A 20,028-nucleotide genomic window follows, 5' to 3' on the forward strand; every position below is an offset into this window, starting at 1 on the left:
TCGAACACGCAAAGATTATACGAATATAGATCATAAGCCACATTCCCACCAGATGTGTAATATCATGCCTGGTGCTGCAGAACAAGTCCAACACGGTGGTGAGACCTAGTTATACATCCCATGTAACTCCTTTACCATTAGGACAATATTCTGAAGTCTATTTCTCATAGTCTACAGGATACTGCGAGTTTGTGTGATATTGTAACATGTATTCCAAATAACGCAAATGCAACAAAAGGCTCCTTTCGGTGTGTGTTGCAAGCTCACGGAAGGAGTCTTGACAAAGGCTGCGGTAACAGCCGAAACGTTGGCATCAAGCCTTGGCGTGGCTTCAATAAAGATTGAATTCTTTTAACTCTATACATTAAGGTATTTGGGCACCCTGTTTTGCGGTTCCAACATATTATCTCTTGCTAACATTTATTCCACATATCTCCCCGGAGTTCTTAACCCAACTCTACTTGTATCTACTTGGAGCTGAAATGGTAGTTCTCCACCCCCCACCCCCCCATTCAGCAACATCCTATATACCAGTGGTGGCGAACCTATGGCATGCGTGCCAGAGGGGGCACGCAGAGCCCTCCCTGGTGGCACGCGTCACCATCGGCCGCTCACCACATTAGTGAATGCCTATAGGGGCCGCGTCTCCTACTTGGTTCCGCAAGAGCACTATTATGACTGCTGGGGGGAGGGGGGGGTGACTTATTACTGCTGGGAGGGGTCACTATTATTACTGCTGGGGGGATGTCACTATCATCACTGCTGGGTGGCCCCTGGGGGGGGGGTCACTATTGTTACTGCTGGGAGGGGGGGGGGGGGGTGTCACTATTATTACTGCTGGGAGGGGGGCTCTTATACTGGGGACCACTCATACTGGGGGCCGCTGTGGGATATCTACATTATCGCTGGGGTGGGGGTCACTATTATCGCAGGGTTCAGTGGCGGGGGTCACCATTACCGCTGGGGTATGCTTACATGTGGTGGAAATGGGCAGGGCTGTTTCAAAACAGACAGTGGGCAGATTGACTGCTTTTTGGATGTGGAAATGCTGCAGAATTTGCCACAGAAATTTCCGCTGAGGACATTCTGCAGTATTTCCGCATCCAAAAAGCAGTCAGAATCTGCACCCTGTCTATTTTGAAGCCGCCCTGTCCTTTTTAGAACGATGGGGGTAAAATCATACGTCGTGATAAGCCTCGCCCCCTGAGGTGTTGGCACTCAACAGTAAATAAGTGGGTTTTGGGTTGCAGTTTGGACACTCTGCCTATAAAAGGTTCGCCATCACTGGTATATACAATAGAGATTGCATGCCTGGGAGGGGTAATAAAAAAGCATATCTGTTTAAATGAAGTGAGTGGGGAGCTAAGATTTTGATTTGATTTAGGTGCCAAGACCTTCATAAAGCTGCGTAGTTGAAAGTATTGCAACCAGGTACCTACCGGCACCCTTGAATGACCCAATGTCTCCTGTAGGGGCTTCAAACCCACCTAGCCACCCCCATCTTTCACATGTAGGTATTAGCACAGGACATATAATGAAGACTGTATATGTATATATGTACTGTAATATCCTGATTTGTGTTGAAATTGATAATGCTCCCGGTTGGCCATGAATAAACCTTTACTTCCAGAAGACTCTTTGGGGGGGGACCAACATTTCTTGGTGGACCAACAACTAACCTGCAATCAGTTTGCCGGCTATAAAACTGCCTACACAAATAAAACAATAAAATGCACTTTATGTTAAAAATCCTGATGAAATCATACCTGTAAAAATAAGGGTTAATCGTTTCCCGCGCCAGTGTTTTTAGGAAACACAGGAAATATTGTGCATCTGCCAGGAGATCCCGGGCAATCGAGTGTAGTGAATATGTCCACAGAAGGGCTAGAAGGACTGCCTATGTGCCGGTCCAGGAGGTCTCGAATCATGTATGAGAGTTCCTATGCATCCTACATACAACTGCAGAGAGTGACAGCATTAAGGGATGTACTTCGGCCTGCACGGTTAAGACCGCCCATCGGACTACTTGGCATGGAAATAACATGCGATGTGGGAAATGATTACACTTTTTATTTTTACTGGTAGGATTTCATCAGGATTTTTAACAAACTCTATCATCATAGAAGAGAGCACCTGTTTAAAATTGATCAGTGTCTGTGGTTTTATAGCCACCGAACCGATGGCAGGTTCCTCTTGAGCTAGAAAAGGTTGAAGCCAGAACACCCCTGAACCTCGTAGGAGGCCAGCCATTTCCACCCACAGTTTTGAAGTAAAGCGATAAAACAAATCGAAAATACAAATCACAGATCTAATATGGCTTTATGATATAGGTCAAAATCCGGTAATTCCCACCCCCCGATGGGCGAGTTAGCAAAGCTCCAGACGGGGTTCATTGTGATTCCATACAAATTTAGTAATAATTTTGCCGAAAAGGAAGGAAGGATCTGTGCAATTTCAAAAGGTCATGTTTGAAATAAAAGTAACTTAGGGAGAGGGACCATTTTTTTAAAAGTCAATCTATGCAAAAAACTTCCTGCACCTACTTTAAAATTTCTCAAACTCTTGGACAACCCCTTTAATTTGCATCATATGATTTTTAAAAAATTTTTTTTGCTGTAAACTATTGCATTTTGCAAGTAAACGGCTTGTAAATTACACACCCGTACAGTACAGTTTCTATACTGGTGCTCGATCTAGTTTTCCTTCCGCCAGCCATTTGTATGCAGATGGCGTTTTGCACGGCCGTATGATTTAAAATCCAGCCCAGTCGCTAATGCTCATGTTTCATTCAATAAATCACATCTAAATTAAAATATCTTTTAGGCAGCCGTCCAACCGTCAAATGTTCCCTAAAATGCGGGAGCCAAATTTTCCCAATTAGATAAGAGAGATATTTGGAAGCGGCAACCCCCAACCCCCCCTCCCCCCCCCCCCCCCCCCCCATCCTGCCATTTAAACTTTACTATGTTCTTAAGGGATGAGTTGTGCGGAATGATTTAAGTGACGGCTGGCCAAACCGGACCTCGGATAGAAGGAGGTTTCATAATTTATAACCAAACATCAAAGATATATGCAGCGCAGATTTCAATTTTGAAGCTACGCTAAGCCTCTGGTTTACAAGGGGAATACTTGCCTAGAGAATTTATTGACCTTCCATACTTGGCTGACCCAGAACTCATTTTCTGAATCCACAAGTCTTCCAAAATGACTTCCAATCTATTTTGTGACTCTCAGTGGGTGAGACTGTTATTGTAGTTGGCTCTCCGATCTATCATTCTGTGTGCCCTCTCTCGTCCCAGCAGTCCATCTGTATTACACGCTCGCGCGGGGGCACGGCACCGTATTATAAATGGTTAATTTTTACCATCTTGTAATCTGCGAAACTACCTAAGAGTAAATGCATTAACAGCTCAGATGGGATTTTGGGGCTTTTGGAGAAACAGAAAGAAAAGTTAATCACAAAAAGGAACATTAAGGTCCTTGTGCTGAAATAACTTAAATGGTCAGAACAGCTAGCTGGAAAAATAAGTCTAAAACAAACTGCTTAGCCGGGGACTCATTTTGTCCAAAGGGTTAGTAATAAAGCTCTTCATATTTGAGAAACACAAACTTTAAAATGGCTTTCATATATCTTTGTTAACAACAGAAATACGGCTTAAGAGGAAAGAGTCATCCGTTATCTAAACGAAGATACTTTCAGAGGCTCGTTTTCTAGTTAAAAAGCAACGTAGAGACAAGAAACAAAGTAATCCTATTATACACCGAAATACCAGCCCCCTTAACTATTGAAGTTTATGGAAATCAGACATGTGACCACAAAGTCCAGTAAGACATCCTGTGAGCAAGTTTTCTGTGGATCAGTTTCAAGGTGAATCCACATGAAAATGGTAAGATCCAGAATTTTGAAAGACTTCCACTAAAGACTGATCATCGGTACTAGACTAGCCGGGCCTGGCTTTCAAAAACTGCCCACCTTGTAAGGTTTTCTCATACAGCGGTTTGGAGAGTAAAGCAAGAATGGTGTGATCCATAAAAAAACATCCAGAGAAGGGAGATCTTGTGGATATAAACTTGATATATCTTGTGGATATGTTGACAAAATGGGTCAGAGGAGGATGTCAAGAATCGTTTTGAAGAACAGGCAGTGCGCAGTCAAGAAAACTGCAAGTGAATAGAACGCCGATGCTCCAACGACTGTGTCCAAATGCATAGCTGGTCTTTCCTTACCACAGATGGCCTATGACTGCAGATGACCAGTTCCGGCGTGATTGGTGTCTAAGAGAAACAGAAAGGTGAGACTCCAGTGGACAAAAGAGAAAAAAAAATTGGATCACTGAGCAGTGAAAAAATATCACCTGATCAGATGAATCCAGATTTCTGTTGCTGATGGAAGGTCAGCATTTAATGCAAGCAGCATGAATCGATGAACCCTTCCTGTCTACTGTTTAGTACAGGTTAGCACCTCCATCGAATTTGCAGCACATCGATGATGTTTCCTGTCCACATGGGCGAATATTTCTGCAGAATGATTTCAACGCCTAGTGTTCAAGGATAACAACAGATCTGAAGGCCAAAGGAAGTTCAATGCGCTAGTAGATGGGTGTCACTACTAAACAGGCTATTCAGTGTGTATACACACATTACAAACAGATACATAGATCAATCATAACATTAAAACCACCTGCCTAAGGCCTAGTGCCCACAGCCGTGATGGGCTCCGCGAGCGGAATTCCGCAGCGCAGTCAGTCACGGCGCCCCCCAAAAGACCCCATACTCCCCTGCCCCGCATCCCGTGCCGAACCTGGAGCACCCATGATCCTGCGGCTAGTTCCTGCATTGGGCGTCCTTTGGCCTCTTTAGACCAGGTACACCCCACAAGACCTGTCATTTTGGAGATGCTCTGACCTCTGACCTAGTAATCCAGACATCACAAATTTGTCCTTTGTCAAAGGAGCTCATGTCGTAACACTTATTTTTCATATCAACTTCAGGAACAGACTGAAATATAAGTGAGCTCATTCTGACCAGCTCAGATTTACTTGGGTTTATGCATTCTCAAGCTAGTCAGTTTCTCAGTCAGCATAATTCCTATGTGATGGACCTTACCATACATGCTCTTCACAGGGAGAGAGGCTCCAGTCACACAGTTATAATACAGAAGATCACAACTCACCCCCCTGAATGTATACTTACATAGTCTATAGCTTATTTAGGCGAATACATAATGTAATGGAAGTGCTTTACCTGCAGCAGAGATGGTACAGCCTCATGTAATGCTGAACTGATGCATCATGGTATTGATAGCACAGTGTGTGAAAGCAGAAATCTCGGCATCAAGATGGTGCCTGACATCATCAGACAGGAGGATGCCTTGTACAGAAATGACTGCAATATACACAGCAAATCTACAGAGTGCAACAGGCAATCAGGTCAGGGCAAAGGGATGAAAAAAATGTATTTTTGCCAGAGTGACCCTTTAAAATTTGTGCTTATTTTTAGGTGCGGTGCTTCTTTAGAAAGGTTCTGCAATACTACAACATTGATGGCCAATCCTTAAGATAGGCAATCAATGTCAGAGACCTCCACCAATGAACACAGTGGCTGTGCAAGCAGCTGTGTCCGCTACTGCAGCTCATCCCATTCAAGAGCTGCAGTCGCAGGCACAGCCGCTTGTATGGGCGGGCTGCATGCAAGCAAAGTGCGTGAGTGCAAGGGTATAGTCACATGCAATCAATCTATCTATCTATCTATAGACGAAAGCCCTCACTGACTGACTCGCCAAAAGTTCTCCAACTTCCCAATGTCGTAGAAACATGAAATTTGGCACACGCATGGATTATCTCCAAAATAGGAAAAGTAATTGGGTCCCAAATCGATTATTCAATTCTAGCGCAAAATAATTGGCGTCGAAATTTTACGTACATAATCTAAATCTGTCACTTTCCAATGTCATAGAAACTTAAAATTTGGCCCGAGCATTGATTATGTCATAAATGGGAAAAGTTAATGGGTCCCAACATGATTATTCAATTCTATGCGCAAAAGAATTAGCGTCCAAATTTTACGTACGGAATCTAATTCTCTCACTTCTCGGTGTTATAGAAACTCGAAATTTGGCAGGAGCATTGATTATGTCATAAATAGGAAAAGTTCATGGGTCCCAACTCCATTATTCAATTCTATGCGCAAAAGAATTAGCGTCCAAATTTTACGTACGGAATCTAATTATCTCACTTTCCGGTGTCATAGAAACGTGAAATTTGGCACGAGCATTGATTAGGTCATAAATAGGAAACGCTAATGGGTCCCAACTCCATTATTCAATTCTATGCGCAAAAGAATTAGCGTCCAAATTTTACGTACAGAATGTAATTTTCTCACTTCCCGATGTCATAGAAACAGAAAATTTGGCACGAGCATTAATTATGTCATAAATAGGAAAAGCTAATGGGTCCCAACTCGATTATTTAATTCTAGCGCAAAAGAATTGGTGTCCAAATTTTACGTGCGGAATGTAATTTTTTCACTTTCCGGTGTCATAGAAACGGGAAATTTGGCACGAGCATTGATTATGTCATGAATAGGAAAAGCTAATGGGTCCCAACTCCATTATTCAATTCTATGCGCAAAAGAATTAGCGTCCAAATTTTACGTACAGAATGTAATTTTCTCACTTCCCGATGTCATAGAAACAGAAAATTTGGCACGAGCATTAATTATGTCATAAATAGGAAAAGCTAATGGGTCCCAACTCGATTATTTAATTCTAGCGCAAAAGAATTGGTGTCCAAATTTTATCTGCGGAATGTAATTTCTTCACTTTCCGGTGTCAGAGAAACAGGAAATTTGGCACACGCATATATACTATATATATATATAGACGAAAGGCCTCACTGATTCGCCAAAAGTTCTCCAACTTCCCAATGTCGTAGAAACATGAAATTTGGCACACGCATAGATTATCTCCAAAATAGGAAAAGTAATTGGGTCCCAACTCGATTATTCAATTCTAGCGCAAAATAATTGGCGTCGAAATTTTACGTACGTAATCTAAATCTGTCACTTTCCAATGTCATAGAAACTTAAAATTTGGCCCGAGCATTGATTATGTCATAAATAGGAAAAGTTAATGGGTCCCAACTCGATTATTCAATTCTATGCGCAAAAGAAGGTGTCCAAATTTTACGTACGGAATCTAATTATTTCACTTTCCGGTGTCATAGAAACGTGAAATTTGGCACGAGCATTGATTAGGTCATAAATAGGAAAAGCTAATGGGTCCCAACTTGATTATTCAATTCTATGCGCAAAAGAATTAGCGCCCAAATTTTACGTACGGAATGTAATTTTCTCACTTTCCGGTGTCACAGAAACAGGAAATTTGGCACGAGCATTGATTATGTCATAAATAGGAAAAGCTAATGGGTCCCAATTCCATTATTCAATTCTATGTGCAAAAGAATTAGTGTCGAAATTTTATCTGCGGAATGTAATTTCTTCACTTTCCGGTGTCATAGAAACAGGAAATTTGGCACGAGCATTGATTATGTCATAAATATTAAAAGCTAATGGGTCCCAACTTGATTATTCAATTCTATGCGCAAAAGCCTTAGCGTCCAAATTTTACGTACGTAATCTAAATCTCTCACTTCCCAATGTGATGGAAACATGAAATTTGGCACGGGCATTGATTATGTCATAAATAGGAAAAGCTAATGGGTCCCAACTCGATTATTCAATTCTATGCGCAAAAGAATTAGTGTCCAAATTTTATGTATGTAATCTAATTCTCTCACTTCCTGATGTCACTTCCTGATGTCCTACCGGAGGAAGTGGTGATGGCAAAATCGATAGAGGAGTTTAAAAGGGGACTTGATGTCTTTCTGGAGAAGAAGTATATTACAGGATATAAATATTAGGTTAAGTGTCAATCCTGGTATACAGGCAGGTAGGAACTATTAGGGGTTGATCCAGGGAACAGTCTGATTGCCATTAGGGAGTCGGGAAGGAATTTTTCCCCCAAAAGGGCTAATTGGCTTCTGGCCTTGGGGTTTTTTGCCTTCCTCTGGATCAACACAGTAGGATAGACAGGCTGGACTAGATGGACAATGTCTTCATTAGGCCTTACATACTATGTTACTATGTATGTCATTTTATATAAAGTAAACGTCACATGGTTACCTCCTCGTGGTATTTCCTGGGTAACGCAGAGAACTATGCAAAATGGTGAAATATGTTTTTCCTCGGTATCTCTAAAGTAACCACGACTTCATAAGATTTTCCGTGTGAACACCAGATAAATACCAGTACCAAATTAACTCGCGCGAAGCTAGTATAATATATACACATATGCTGAGGAAAGCAGCCTGCAAATCTGAGCCTTTTGTACAGCTGTAATGGTCTGACCCTCACCCCTTCGGTATGAATAGCACTTTATACAAGAATTAGAACTAAAAACATCATTTTATTGGCTCCCACAGCGGCAGTCTGGCATGCATTTAACAAATGTATACATACATAGAAAGTATCCTTGGCTCTGGATACTAAACATATTACACTATTATATTAAATGCCATAGGGAGCCGTATGTGCTGTTCCAGTACTACATGGACCATAATAACCAGATCCATCACACGGACTTATAGTCAATGAAAGCTGTAGCATCACGTTCTATTCTCAAGAGTAGGGCAAACTATATATGGTGCTGCTGAATGTTCACGGAGCCTATGGACGGCGCCTGTGTGCTGTCCATGTGTTTTGTTTCAGAAGTCTCGGACCGCAGACGGCCATGGCTGTGGAAATGTCCTTAAAAGTGAACTGAATTTGGACAATGATTTACAACATTTTGTAGTTGAAACCTACACAAAATGATTACTTTGTAAACACTTATCGCTCTTAGGCCCCCTGTACACAAGCGGAAATTCTGCAGCGGGATTTCTTGCAGAATTTCCGCCCGTGCCCGTCTGCATAGGATTGCATTACAAAACGCAATTCTATGCACACAGCCGCGATTTGTCCGCGCAGAAAACAAATCGTGGCATGTTCTATTTCTGTGCGGGTCTCGCAGGGTGTGCGGGTGACGGGCCGGCACCGCTCTGCGCATGCACCAGCTGGCCAGCAGCTGGCGCAGAGCAGAGACCAAAGACACCGTGAGCGGGTGAGCCGCAGGCCTCTGCAGGGGCACGGGTCTGCAGGTTTCTCGCAGCGGGATCCGACCCAACCGTCTGCAGGCGGCCATAATCTTATATCTGTTCATATCTGCATTGGAGTCTCTGTTGCAGACCATACAAAAAACATGGCAGTACTAGTTTTTCTGGGGAAAATGAAATAAAAAAAAAAAAAAAAAAGAATTCTGCTGGCTTCCTGCGCACGGTGGGAGCCAAGGACAAATACTAGGTTACAGTTAAGCTGTTAGCAGGCAGTGGAGGCAAACTGTTGCCGGTTTCCAAGGGCAAACTGTAATCATGGTTATGTGTTGAGTAAATAAAAAATAACTTATTTCTTTAATACAAAACAATATCCATTTAGGCCTCATGGACATGGCTGTGACGGGCTCCGCAAGCGGAATACCGCAGCAGAGTCTGACACGGCACCCTCGAGATCCGCTGTGTAGCTCCCGCATGACACTGCCAGCGCGCATGCACAGTACAGCGCCGGCGGTGTCACATGACGCGGTGGGCGGGGCGCGTATTCACGCTATACTTCCGTTGTGCTACAGCGGAAGTATAGCGTGTCGGGCAGCTTCCATTGACTACCATGGAAGCAGTCCACACGTATGCCCGCAGCAAGTAGACACGCCGCGGGTAATTTCCCGCTGCGGAATTCCGCAGCGTGTACATTGAGCTATTTGGTTCAATAGAACCTAACAGCTGTGGTGAAACGCCGCAGATTTCCGGCCGTGAGCATTAGCCCTTTAACTTGTAAAACATAATTACCGTATATAATCAAGTATTAGCCAACCTGAGTATAAGCCGAGGCACCTAATTTTACCACAAAAAAAACGGGAAAATTAGGTGCCTCGAGTATGTCTAGCTAGACTAGGTAAAAAAAACAAAACAAAAAAAACCCAAACACAATACTCTCCTTGCTGTCGGCGTCTGTCCTCTGCGTGATGGTCTCCCCGGTGGTGTAGAAAGCTGCTCTGCAATTCTCTCCGCTGTCAGCTCTATCTGCTTTGAATTTCTCCTGCCGTCAGCAAGTAAGCACTGTGATTGGATCAAGCACCAGCCAATCACAGCCATTCAGCGATGTCATTCACTGAATGGCTGTAAATGATCGAGCGCCGGCTGTGATTGGCTGGTGCTCGATCCAATCACAGTGCTTTCTTGCCGAGGGTGGGGAAATCCAAAACCCTGTATAGGAGAGAGAGCTGACAGCGGGTAGAATTACAGAGCAGCTTGCCGCACCACCGGAGAGACTATCGTAGCTGCCGGCTGCGGGTGAGTGTTGTGGGGTTTTTTTTGTTTTTTTTTTTAACCTAGCTCACTCGAGTATAAGCCAAGTGGGGCTTTTTCAGCATAAAAAATGTGCTGAAAAAGTCGGCTTATACTCGCGTATATATGGTATTAATTGGATATGGTGTGGACTTACTGTCCATCCACAGCATTTATTTTTAAGCTAGTGAAATAAAATGGCCTGTGACGGACCCCATCCCCAAGTCACAAAGGACCAGCTAGAAATCAGGCTACAAGCAGCACACCAGATCTCAGCTACCTGGATCGTTCCTTGTGATCATGAATTTGGGTGAAGGTACGTTCCATGTATGTACAATTTCAAAACACACAAAGGTGAAATCCTGAACACACTTACCCTGTCTATTACTGTTAGTCATCGTGATCATACTTCCATCTTCTGCAAACCCTTTTTCCAAATTGTCTAGAATCTGCAAGAATCATCATACAAAAGTAAAACAAGTAACCGGGATTTGTTTCTTTTAGAGAGCAACTTTGCTTTCATCCAAAATTTTCACACACCTGTATTTAAATCAGGAATCGGTTAAGGATTACCCCTAAGCAGTGAATTTTACATACTTCTATAGGCTCCTACAGAAAACAGCCACTTCTGGTTAAAAACAGGGGTGCCCCAAGCCTGTGCGCGGCCTCAGGCCCCCCCATTCACTTGCAAAAAAAGACAGGCACTCATTTTACAGGAATCGAAAGCACCAATGCACAAGATACCAACCACATATTTGAACCAAAGTAAGTGCCTCCCTTAATGGCCCTAGTAGTAATATTGACCCCATTAGTGGCCCCGCTAGTAATATTGACCCCATTAGTGTGGTCCCACTAGTAATGCAATTTTTTTCCCCCCCAAAAAATCAAGCACTTAGAAGTTTTTGTTTTGCTGTAAAACTCGTCATGCAGTTACATCTCAGGCAGATAGGCAAAGATTAGAGTTGTGGTGATTAGATGAACGGTCTTGTCACCAGAGGCCCTAAAAGTGGTTCCCCCCTTGGCCTGTAAGAGGCTCTCAGAGGCTCCTCATGTGTAGTGACCTCTTCTTTTGCTTGTGTGGAGCTTGTTGACCGAAAGACACCTCTAATAGGCAATCAAAGAGATTTCCACCAGTTAAAATTTGAGAAGAGGTGTAGTCTGTTAGCAGTGGTGTCATGAATGGTGAAACTGGATTGCTACAGAGTGGAACCGGGTTGTCTTCAGTGACAAATCCAAGTTTAATTTGGGCACAGATGATAGCCATGTTAGTGTCTGGAGACTGAGGAGTGAGCGCCTTAATCCTGTCTGAGCTGTGTAGGGGTATCCTGCCCCCACTGATGGTGTGATGTCTCGGCGGCCATTGAATACAACAGTCGGTCACCCCTAGCAGTGGTACGAGGGACAATGACTGTTCAGGACATCCTTTAGCCACATGTGTTGTCTCTTGTGGCAGGGCTTCCAAGAGGCATCTTCTAGCAGGATAATCCTCGGCGGCACACACAAGGGGGTAACAGGAATGTCTGTATGTTTCCATGCCCGCCCGTATCACATCCTGCATCCAAGCTTGAGGTGGTATAACAGGGTACTAGAGACTCCATCCCTGTCTGTATCACATTCTATATCCAAGCTAAAAGGCGGCCCAACAGGATACTAGAGCCTCCATACCCGCCCGCATAACATCTTGTATCCAAGCTAGAGGCAGTACAACAGGATACTAGAGCCTCCATACCCGCCTGCATCACATCTTGTATCCAAGCTAGAGGTGGTATAACAGGGTACTAGAGACTCCATCCCTGCCGGTATCACATCTTATATCCAAGCTAGAGGTAGTACAACAAGGTACTAGAGCCTCCATGCCCGCCCGTATCACATCTTGTATCCAAGCTAAAGGTGGCATAAGAGGGTATTAGAGCCTCCATGCCCGCCCGTATCCAAGCTACAGGCGGTAAAAACGGGTACTAGCGCCTCCATACCCACAAGTATCACATCTTGTATTCAAGCTAGAGGTGGTACAACAGGGTACTAGAGCCTCCATGTCCGCCGGTATCACATCCTGTATCCAAGCTAGAGGCAGTACACAGGCCGTTAAACAAATACCAGTTAGTCAGCAACCCGCCACCCCATGAGGTCCTACAGGCTGCTGCTGATGACGACAGTCTCAGGTCACCACATGGTAAGGGCGCTCCAGGTTAAAAAGAAGACTAAAGTGTTGTGAACACTCAGTAATGACATTTGCCCTTATAGCCCGGGGTAAATTTCAACTCCACCTCTACTGGAGGCGTGCATGATGTCACAGCCAATCTGCTCTGTTTCTGAGGAAAAGCCCACCTCCTCCTGACAGTATTGCAGTAGTGCAACCATCTTTCCTGGAGCCCCTGCTGTCATCAATCATGCCGTCTAAGCTCTGGCAGGACATGAGATCCGTCACTGTGCACTCAGCGGGATGCCAGCAACGAGGGCTCAGACACACACGTGCCAGGGACTGCCCGCACACAGCTTTGGGTCGTCTTCAGCTCAGGGAAAACGGAAGATGGATTGGCCACAACAACTAGTGGTGGAAGACTGAACTGGGGGGGGGGGGGTCAAAGAAAGCAGGGAGGTATGGATCTTTGACAGCATTTTAATCCTGGTAAGTGAGAAAACTGGCTGAAAAATCATATTGCAACTACTATTGTTTGTCCAACTTAGTGCATTTATGATAAAAAGTTTGTAAGTGCTGTGATTTGTATTCTATTTTAGTATCAGCCAAGTTCACCAGCTAGAAGCAGTTCTCAAGTAGCACATTAAAAGGAGACCTAGAAGAATAAAAGGCCCTTCAGTATGTAGCAGAACGGTGAAAACTATTGTAATATCTTTAAGTGTGAGCGAGGAGCCCTGGGTCCTGCACCAGACACTTATGGCACATCCTGTGGATATATGTCACACAAGCTGTATATGGAAATAGCCACCTATCTGCATAGATCTGTCAATCCATCTATCCACCGCATTCTTGGAGACCGCTTTCCCTTTTACAAAGATGAATAACTCCGCTGGATCCTTTCTGACCTACCTTTATACAAATGGTCTTCATACTGTGCAGCCGGTCAAGAGACTCCTGAGGACACCCAAGGTACTGGCGCAGCTCTGCATGTAAAATCCGCATTGAGAAAGGAACCATGGAGCCTAAAGGCAGAAAAATGAATGAGAGCGCTCTAATCTACGGGACTGTACACTGGGAATAAAACATCATTAACGCATAACCCTGGGTCGTTGTTTGTGTAGACCTTCTGGCCATTATTTTTCAATGCTCTCTATATGCTATGTATGAAGACCGACATGACATAAATCTAAGTCATACAACAGGCAGAAAAAAAAAAAATGTAAAAAACACTAAAATCTGACAATACACAAAAGAAGAAAAAGAAAAGTAACTTTTTAGGGTAGGTTCACATCAGACACGGATATCAATGTTGCAGAATCAATGTTGAAGATTTTGCATGCGAATGTTGCCCATTGATGGGGCTAAATCTGTGGCAAAATACATGGCAGAAATTTGCGGTTTAGCCACAGACTTCTGCCATAGTCTTAGAGGTGGAATCCATGCGGAATAATCCATGTTGAATTTCGCTGTGTGAATAGATCCTTAGAATGGTCTTAATTAAAAAGATTTTCCAGGACCGAGCTACAGGTCATCGTTATCAGATCAGTGGTGGTCTTCCACTTCGCACCCCCACCGATCACCTACTCGAAGAGGGCATGGCGCTCACGCAAGTGAAGCAGACTCTTCTAAGGCCTGCGACATCGCATTCATTGGTCACGTGGCCCGAGAGCAGATCAGTCCCAGTCAAGTAAATGGGATTGAGCTGCTATACCAGGCACATGCGATATACAACATATGGCAAACACTGAAATGACCGTGGCACTCATTCGAGGGCTGCGGCAACTTCAAACAGGGGTCACAAGCGGAAGACACCAACCAATCTCATATATATGACCTATCATGTGTTACCCCTTAAAAACCTCTTTAACCCTTCCCAATGCAGTGTCGGACCTCGTCCGACATTAAGACTTTCCTGCATAGCTCCCAATGTGGGGCGAGGATCGACACGTTTAACTCTATGCAGAAGAGAGGTCCCTCATCGGAGTGCTCTTCGGCATACTGTAATATACATAGATAATATACATATATATTACATATACATGGCAGATCTGTTTGGTGTTTCTGTTGAGTAATTTCAAGTCGTTCATATGTAACGTTGCTAAGTGTCAGAGTAGGAAATAAAAAAATAAAAAATTATATATATATATATATATATATATATATATATATATATATATATATATATATATATATATATATATATATATATATATATATATATATATATATATATATACTGCGCTGTCATGCACAGTGCAAAATCACTGCGCTACCCAAAAATATGCCTGCTTACACAGTAGTAAAATGCTGCATTATATCCGCAGCACTTTGTGCATATGCTCATGTGAGCCGGCCCTTACACACACAAATTGAACAGCATGAGCGAGCAGTGAAGATGCGATTTCTGTAGCTAAAACACAGTAAATCGTGTCTGTGAGAGTCTCTATTCTCTACATACATTTCAATTAACACCACGATTCATCCTCCTCTTCTGCAGTTAGCGCATCTGCTGTCACTCATTTAAGAGCAATGAACAGCAAGCTACGTGGACGAGAGACCCCAAATAACCAGCATTTAGAGTGATTTTTCAGCACAAAAATGTAATTTTAGGAAATACCTAGCAGTATTACTAGTTATCACACTGGCTATCACATAAGCACAAGTTGTTTAAAGAGTTGGTGGCCATTAAGACGACGGTGCTCCACTTTCTTTGAGTCCAGATCAATATTCCTTTGTTCCCCCACAAACCTCAGCTGACTTTTGTCACCACTAGGAGGCGGATGTGTTATGCGCTTCCCTATTCAAGTCAATAGGCAACAAACAACCCCTAGTGGTGACCCATATATATTACCTGCTGATAATATCCAAAAATATATATTTTTGAATGGCAACAAGATTTTATAGAGGAGCGGGGGGAAGGGGGGGGGGGGGTAGTTCTTTATACAGATGTCTAAATAAATGAGGAGACATCCTGCTGCTCGCAGAGGATATTAGGATTTGGGTTGGAGATCTTGGCATTGCTGGACCTTAATAATTTTGGAACGGAGAGAAATTTGCTCATCAATCTGTCTCGTACAAAAAAAAAGGACAAAAGCATTTCAGCGCTCGCAGGGGTGATAATAGCAGTTCACTTACAATTCAGACAAACCATGAATGAATTATGTATTGAAATTACTACTAGAATAAAAGCCGAATTCCTCTCAAGCTCAGGCTATTGTCTTACTCCATTTCACAGAGGCAATTTAGCTACCATGTACCATCAAGTTTCCTTTCATTATGAATACACATAAAAGGGTAGCAGTGGAGATGGATCAACCGGGATCTTTCCCCCTATTCTCCGATAATATATCGCAGGACAATGCAATGTGATTATGGCACGTGGGCAGGGAGCGGGCGCAGAATGCCACCCTGGGTATGGCTAATAATAAAAGACTATGAAACACATGGGGGCTTTTGTGTAAAACTAAAGCGGCAGACCTAACCCAAGGCAGCCAGCAGTCCTGCCACAATCTAGGCGTAGTGCGTCCTAATTAGCGCCCGCAGAAAGGAGCCTGCTATGCGGGACAATGAGAGATGTGCCACGACAGCTTTATCATAAGAGCTCATATGGGATGAAGGTCAGTTTTACATGTCGACACGGGGACCCTGAACACAACAAGCACAAAGTTACCGGAGGGAAACAAGCAGCTGGGTTGAAATCACAAATGCATTTCATATCTTGCAATTATTTAGAAATGCTTCCCAAGGACATCCGGAAAATAAGGAAATTCCATACGTTTCTAGCAAGGATTAGAAATCGCTTCCATAAACTTATCAGCAGGCCAGGAGTCTTCCAAGCATGCATGTTTATTTCAGTGGGGAGAGGATAAAAATCCACCAACCGATGCCCCTAATGGCAGCCTGTCTACTACTAGAACAAAAGATCAGGCATGCGTAAATCCAATATGCCTGATCCCTTTCTTCCCCCCCCCCCCTCCCCCTCCCATACATGAAATCATTGACTGATTCTAAAGAAGTCAGCAGGTTTGGGCAACTTTTACCTTATCAAAGGATAAATCCTTGTGTGGCGCAGAGTGTTAAAGCGGCAGAATGCAATCCTAAGCTCTCGACTCAGCCTCCTATCCTTCCTAGGTAGGTAAAATGAGTACCCAGCTTGGTGGGGGGGGGTAATAAATAAAAATTACCTGAATGCGTTGCAGAATAAAGGCCCATTTACACCAGCCGATGATCGCTTTAAATCGCTAAACTGCGATAATTTCAGCAAGTATCAGCGCATCTAAACGCGCCCATCGTGCACTTTTTGGGCGCTGCTAGCTGATCATTAAATTCAGTCCAACCTAAAAATCGTCTTTCACTCTTATCAGTAGTTCTTCACAAGTAGTGCTGAAAGCATTGTTTCCCCATGGAGAACAAAGGATCTGAGCGCAGATAAGAGCCCTCAGGCTATTAACTGCATTCAGCTAAGGCTTCATTTGCACACTTTATTGCTATTAATTAGCTGAGTAGCTACTTAATAGTTTATGAAAAATGATCGCTCAAAGCTGTCACTTAAACGGTTGTTTGAGCGATCATCAGCTGGTGTAAATAGGCCTTAAGTTGGCACTATATATGCATGTAACACTTTGGTCAACCCCTTTGTACATTGCAGTGCAGTCTCCTCACCGATGCTCATCAGGCTACACTTTGATGGTAGGAATTATTTCAACTTTCTCCTGGAGGCCCTTTTACACGCCAATGAAGATGGTAAAGTGTTAATGGACATTAGTGTCGATTAAACACTTTATGCCAAAGGATCGCTAAAACTTTCAATCCTTTTAAAGATTTTCTTTGCGTGTAAACGGGCCTTAAAATCAGTCACCCCAGAGGCAATACATTTTGGGCAATACCTCTAATTTTACATTTTTTCCTTTACATACAAGAAAACACCATTCTCCAAAGAATCTGTGATGTAGGTTACCTTTCTCTTGTCCTTCAGCCTTGTCTGACATTTATCCTTCACAGTTTATCCTCCTTCAAAAGGATGCTGTTGAGTTGCAAAACCAGACACCGCCCAAGGGCAAGAGTAGCGCCGTTTCTAAAGGAAAAAGCAGCAGCCTTTTTTTCCCATTCCTGTACCCCTTCTTTCAATTACGATTTTAATCAAAACAGATTTTTTTTTTGTGAAAGGGCTCGGAAAATACAGAGAAAAGTTTCATACCTAAAGTTTCTATTTGCACTTGATGTTAGAAGTGTTAAGGAGATACCTGCGGCTTTCACCTCCAAGATGCAAAAAAATACTAATTTAGGCCCTAATTGATGTAACGTCAAAGGTGCTGCCAATAATCATTGGTCCATCCTAAACGCTTATCCATAATGAATGTGGTTGTCAGTCATCCATCTTACCCCTCTCTACTGCTCTTCTCTGTCAATCTATATATTGACTTCCTATCTCCAACAGAATTCAATGCTAAGCTCTATTCTTGACATGGTGATCCGGAAGGATGTGAACTGGAAAAGCCTCAACATCCAGCACTTTCCATGCCGCTTCTTACCTTTACATCTGTTCTTCTATAAAACTGTATACTTGGCATAGAACACCTTTTCTTCGCAGGTTGTAACCTTTGGCTCCTGACGTACGTATTTTAAAAAGTATTTTAAAAAAACACAAGTATTTAAAAAAAAAAAAAAATCTAACCGGTAGCTTTGATCTCTTAATGCTACAGGACGTACATTTACGTCCCGGAGCTTTGCGGTTTCTATGGAGGTGTATCAGGGGCCGATTCTGCTACTTACAATGCGGGCACCGGCTATTTTTTCTTTTTTTTTTTTTTTTTTTTTTTAATAGCTGACACCCGCCCTCAATAGCTCTGAGGGGAGTTCATAATCCTTTAAATGATGAATGTTCAGGGGTCCCGTACCACCCCGCAATAAGATCGCAGGGTGCCGTGCGGCTGCCATGACTTTCTGAGAGCCCCCTGGGCTGCCATTGCAAATTGTCTATGAAGCCAAGCCTGTAACAACTGTTCTAAAAAAATACAAAAAATAAAAAAAAGGTAGCAAAAAAGTTAAAAAAACTAAACAAAACACTCACTTATATTAAAAAAATTCTAAGAAAAAAAATAAAAAAACAAACACCCAAATCATTTTTGTTTTGGTATCACTGCATTCATAAAAGTCTAATCTATCAAGGTGACGCATTATTTACCCCGCAGGCAGAAAACAAACGCCAGAATTGCGCATTTTTTGTCACTCCCGACTCCAAGAAAAATTGTAATAAAAAGCGACCAATGAGTAGTATGTACTTCAAAATCGTACCAATAGAAACTATAGGACATCCCACAAAAAAAAGCTCTTGCACAACTAAGTCAATAGAAAAATAAAAAAAATAAAAAGTCATGGATGTCAAAAGACGGCGGCAGAAAATTAAAAAAAAATAAAATAAAATCTTTGGGAAAAAATAAATAAATAAAAGTGCAGCAAAAACCCCCCATTAAATAGATTTGGTATCGTAGTAATCATACTGACCCATAGATGTAAGTTATTGTGCCATTGCTGCTATAGTGTGTATGCTGTAGAAAGAAGATTCTCCTTAAAAATGGTGCAATTGTTTTTTTTTCCCCATTTCACTCCACTTCGAAGGTGTTAAAGGTTTTTCAGTACACGAAATGGTACATTACATAGTATTATTGAAAAATACAACTCGCTCCGCAAGAAAACAAGCCCTCAGTTAGCTACGCTGATTGATAAATTTAAGAGTTATGATTGTGGGGAGGAAAAAAGGCAGTGCCCTTAAGGGGTTAAACTTTTGGTTTGTGGCTAGATACATTTATTCCAAAAAAATCCCATTACACAATAAAACCTGTGATTTTTCCTTATTCCTGTGTGCATAAAATCAGTCAACCTAATTCAAATCAAGCAACATTAACATTTATACATACAGAAAGACGACTAGGTAACAAAAACCACAAAAAAACCTGTACCTAGGTCACATGTAACCGGTAATGTGCTTAAGCCATAATTTGGGTTTTGTACCAATTGAGCTGGTATAGTCTATGCAGTACATCACTGTACGCATCACAACCAATAATAAAAGATTGCAAACAACCATGTCACAGAGCATATATCCATTGGATTTTTGCAAGTCTGGAGCTGCCTGGAAATCTAAAGTATACCTTCTATTGTCTGCAGGAGACAATGAGACAAAAAATAATTTGCTTTGGTTTTCCCGTGGCCTTGAGAGGCTGCAAGTATATACTTATAATCTCTTGCGGACATGGAAGAACCAATGGGAATACTTTGTCTGACAGTCTCCTGCAGGCGATACTAAGTTTACTGTACTTTAGCTTTCCAGGCAGCTCCAGATTTGCAAAGCCAGACAGATGCGATTACAAGTTGTTTTTTTTCAAATTTGCCATGATAGAGTGTGATATCTTAAAAAATATGCGTTAAAAAAAAAAAAATAAATAAAAATAAAGG

General features: G+C 42.6%; 1 protein-coding gene across 5 annotated transcripts in view; it reads right to left on the reverse strand.

Annotated features, from left to right (window-relative positions):
• TRAPPC12 (trafficking protein particle complex subunit 12) overlaps positions 1–20,028 on the reverse strand; it is a 118,939-nt gene that overhangs the window by 40,364 nt on the left and 58,547 nt on the right. For all 5 annotated transcript variants that reach the window (XM_066597701.1, XM_066597708.1, XM_066597692.1 and 2 more), the window contains exons 6-7: positions 13,483–13,595; positions 10,810–10,882 (exon numbers count right to left, since the gene is read on the reverse strand). In XM_066597701.1, coding sequence (XP_066453798.1) covers positions 10,810–10,882; positions 13,483–13,595 — 186 coding nt within the window. The remainder of the gene's footprint in view (positions 1–10,809; positions 10,883–13,482; positions 13,596–20,028) is intronic.

Source organism: Eleutherodactylus coqui, chromosome 1 (genome assembly GCF_035609145.1).
Source record: "Eleutherodactylus coqui strain aEleCoq1 chromosome 1, aEleCoq1.hap1, whole genome shotgun sequence".
Lineage (NCBI taxonomy): Eukaryota > Metazoa > Chordata > Amphibia > Anura > Eleutherodactylidae > Eleutherodactylus > Eleutherodactylus coqui.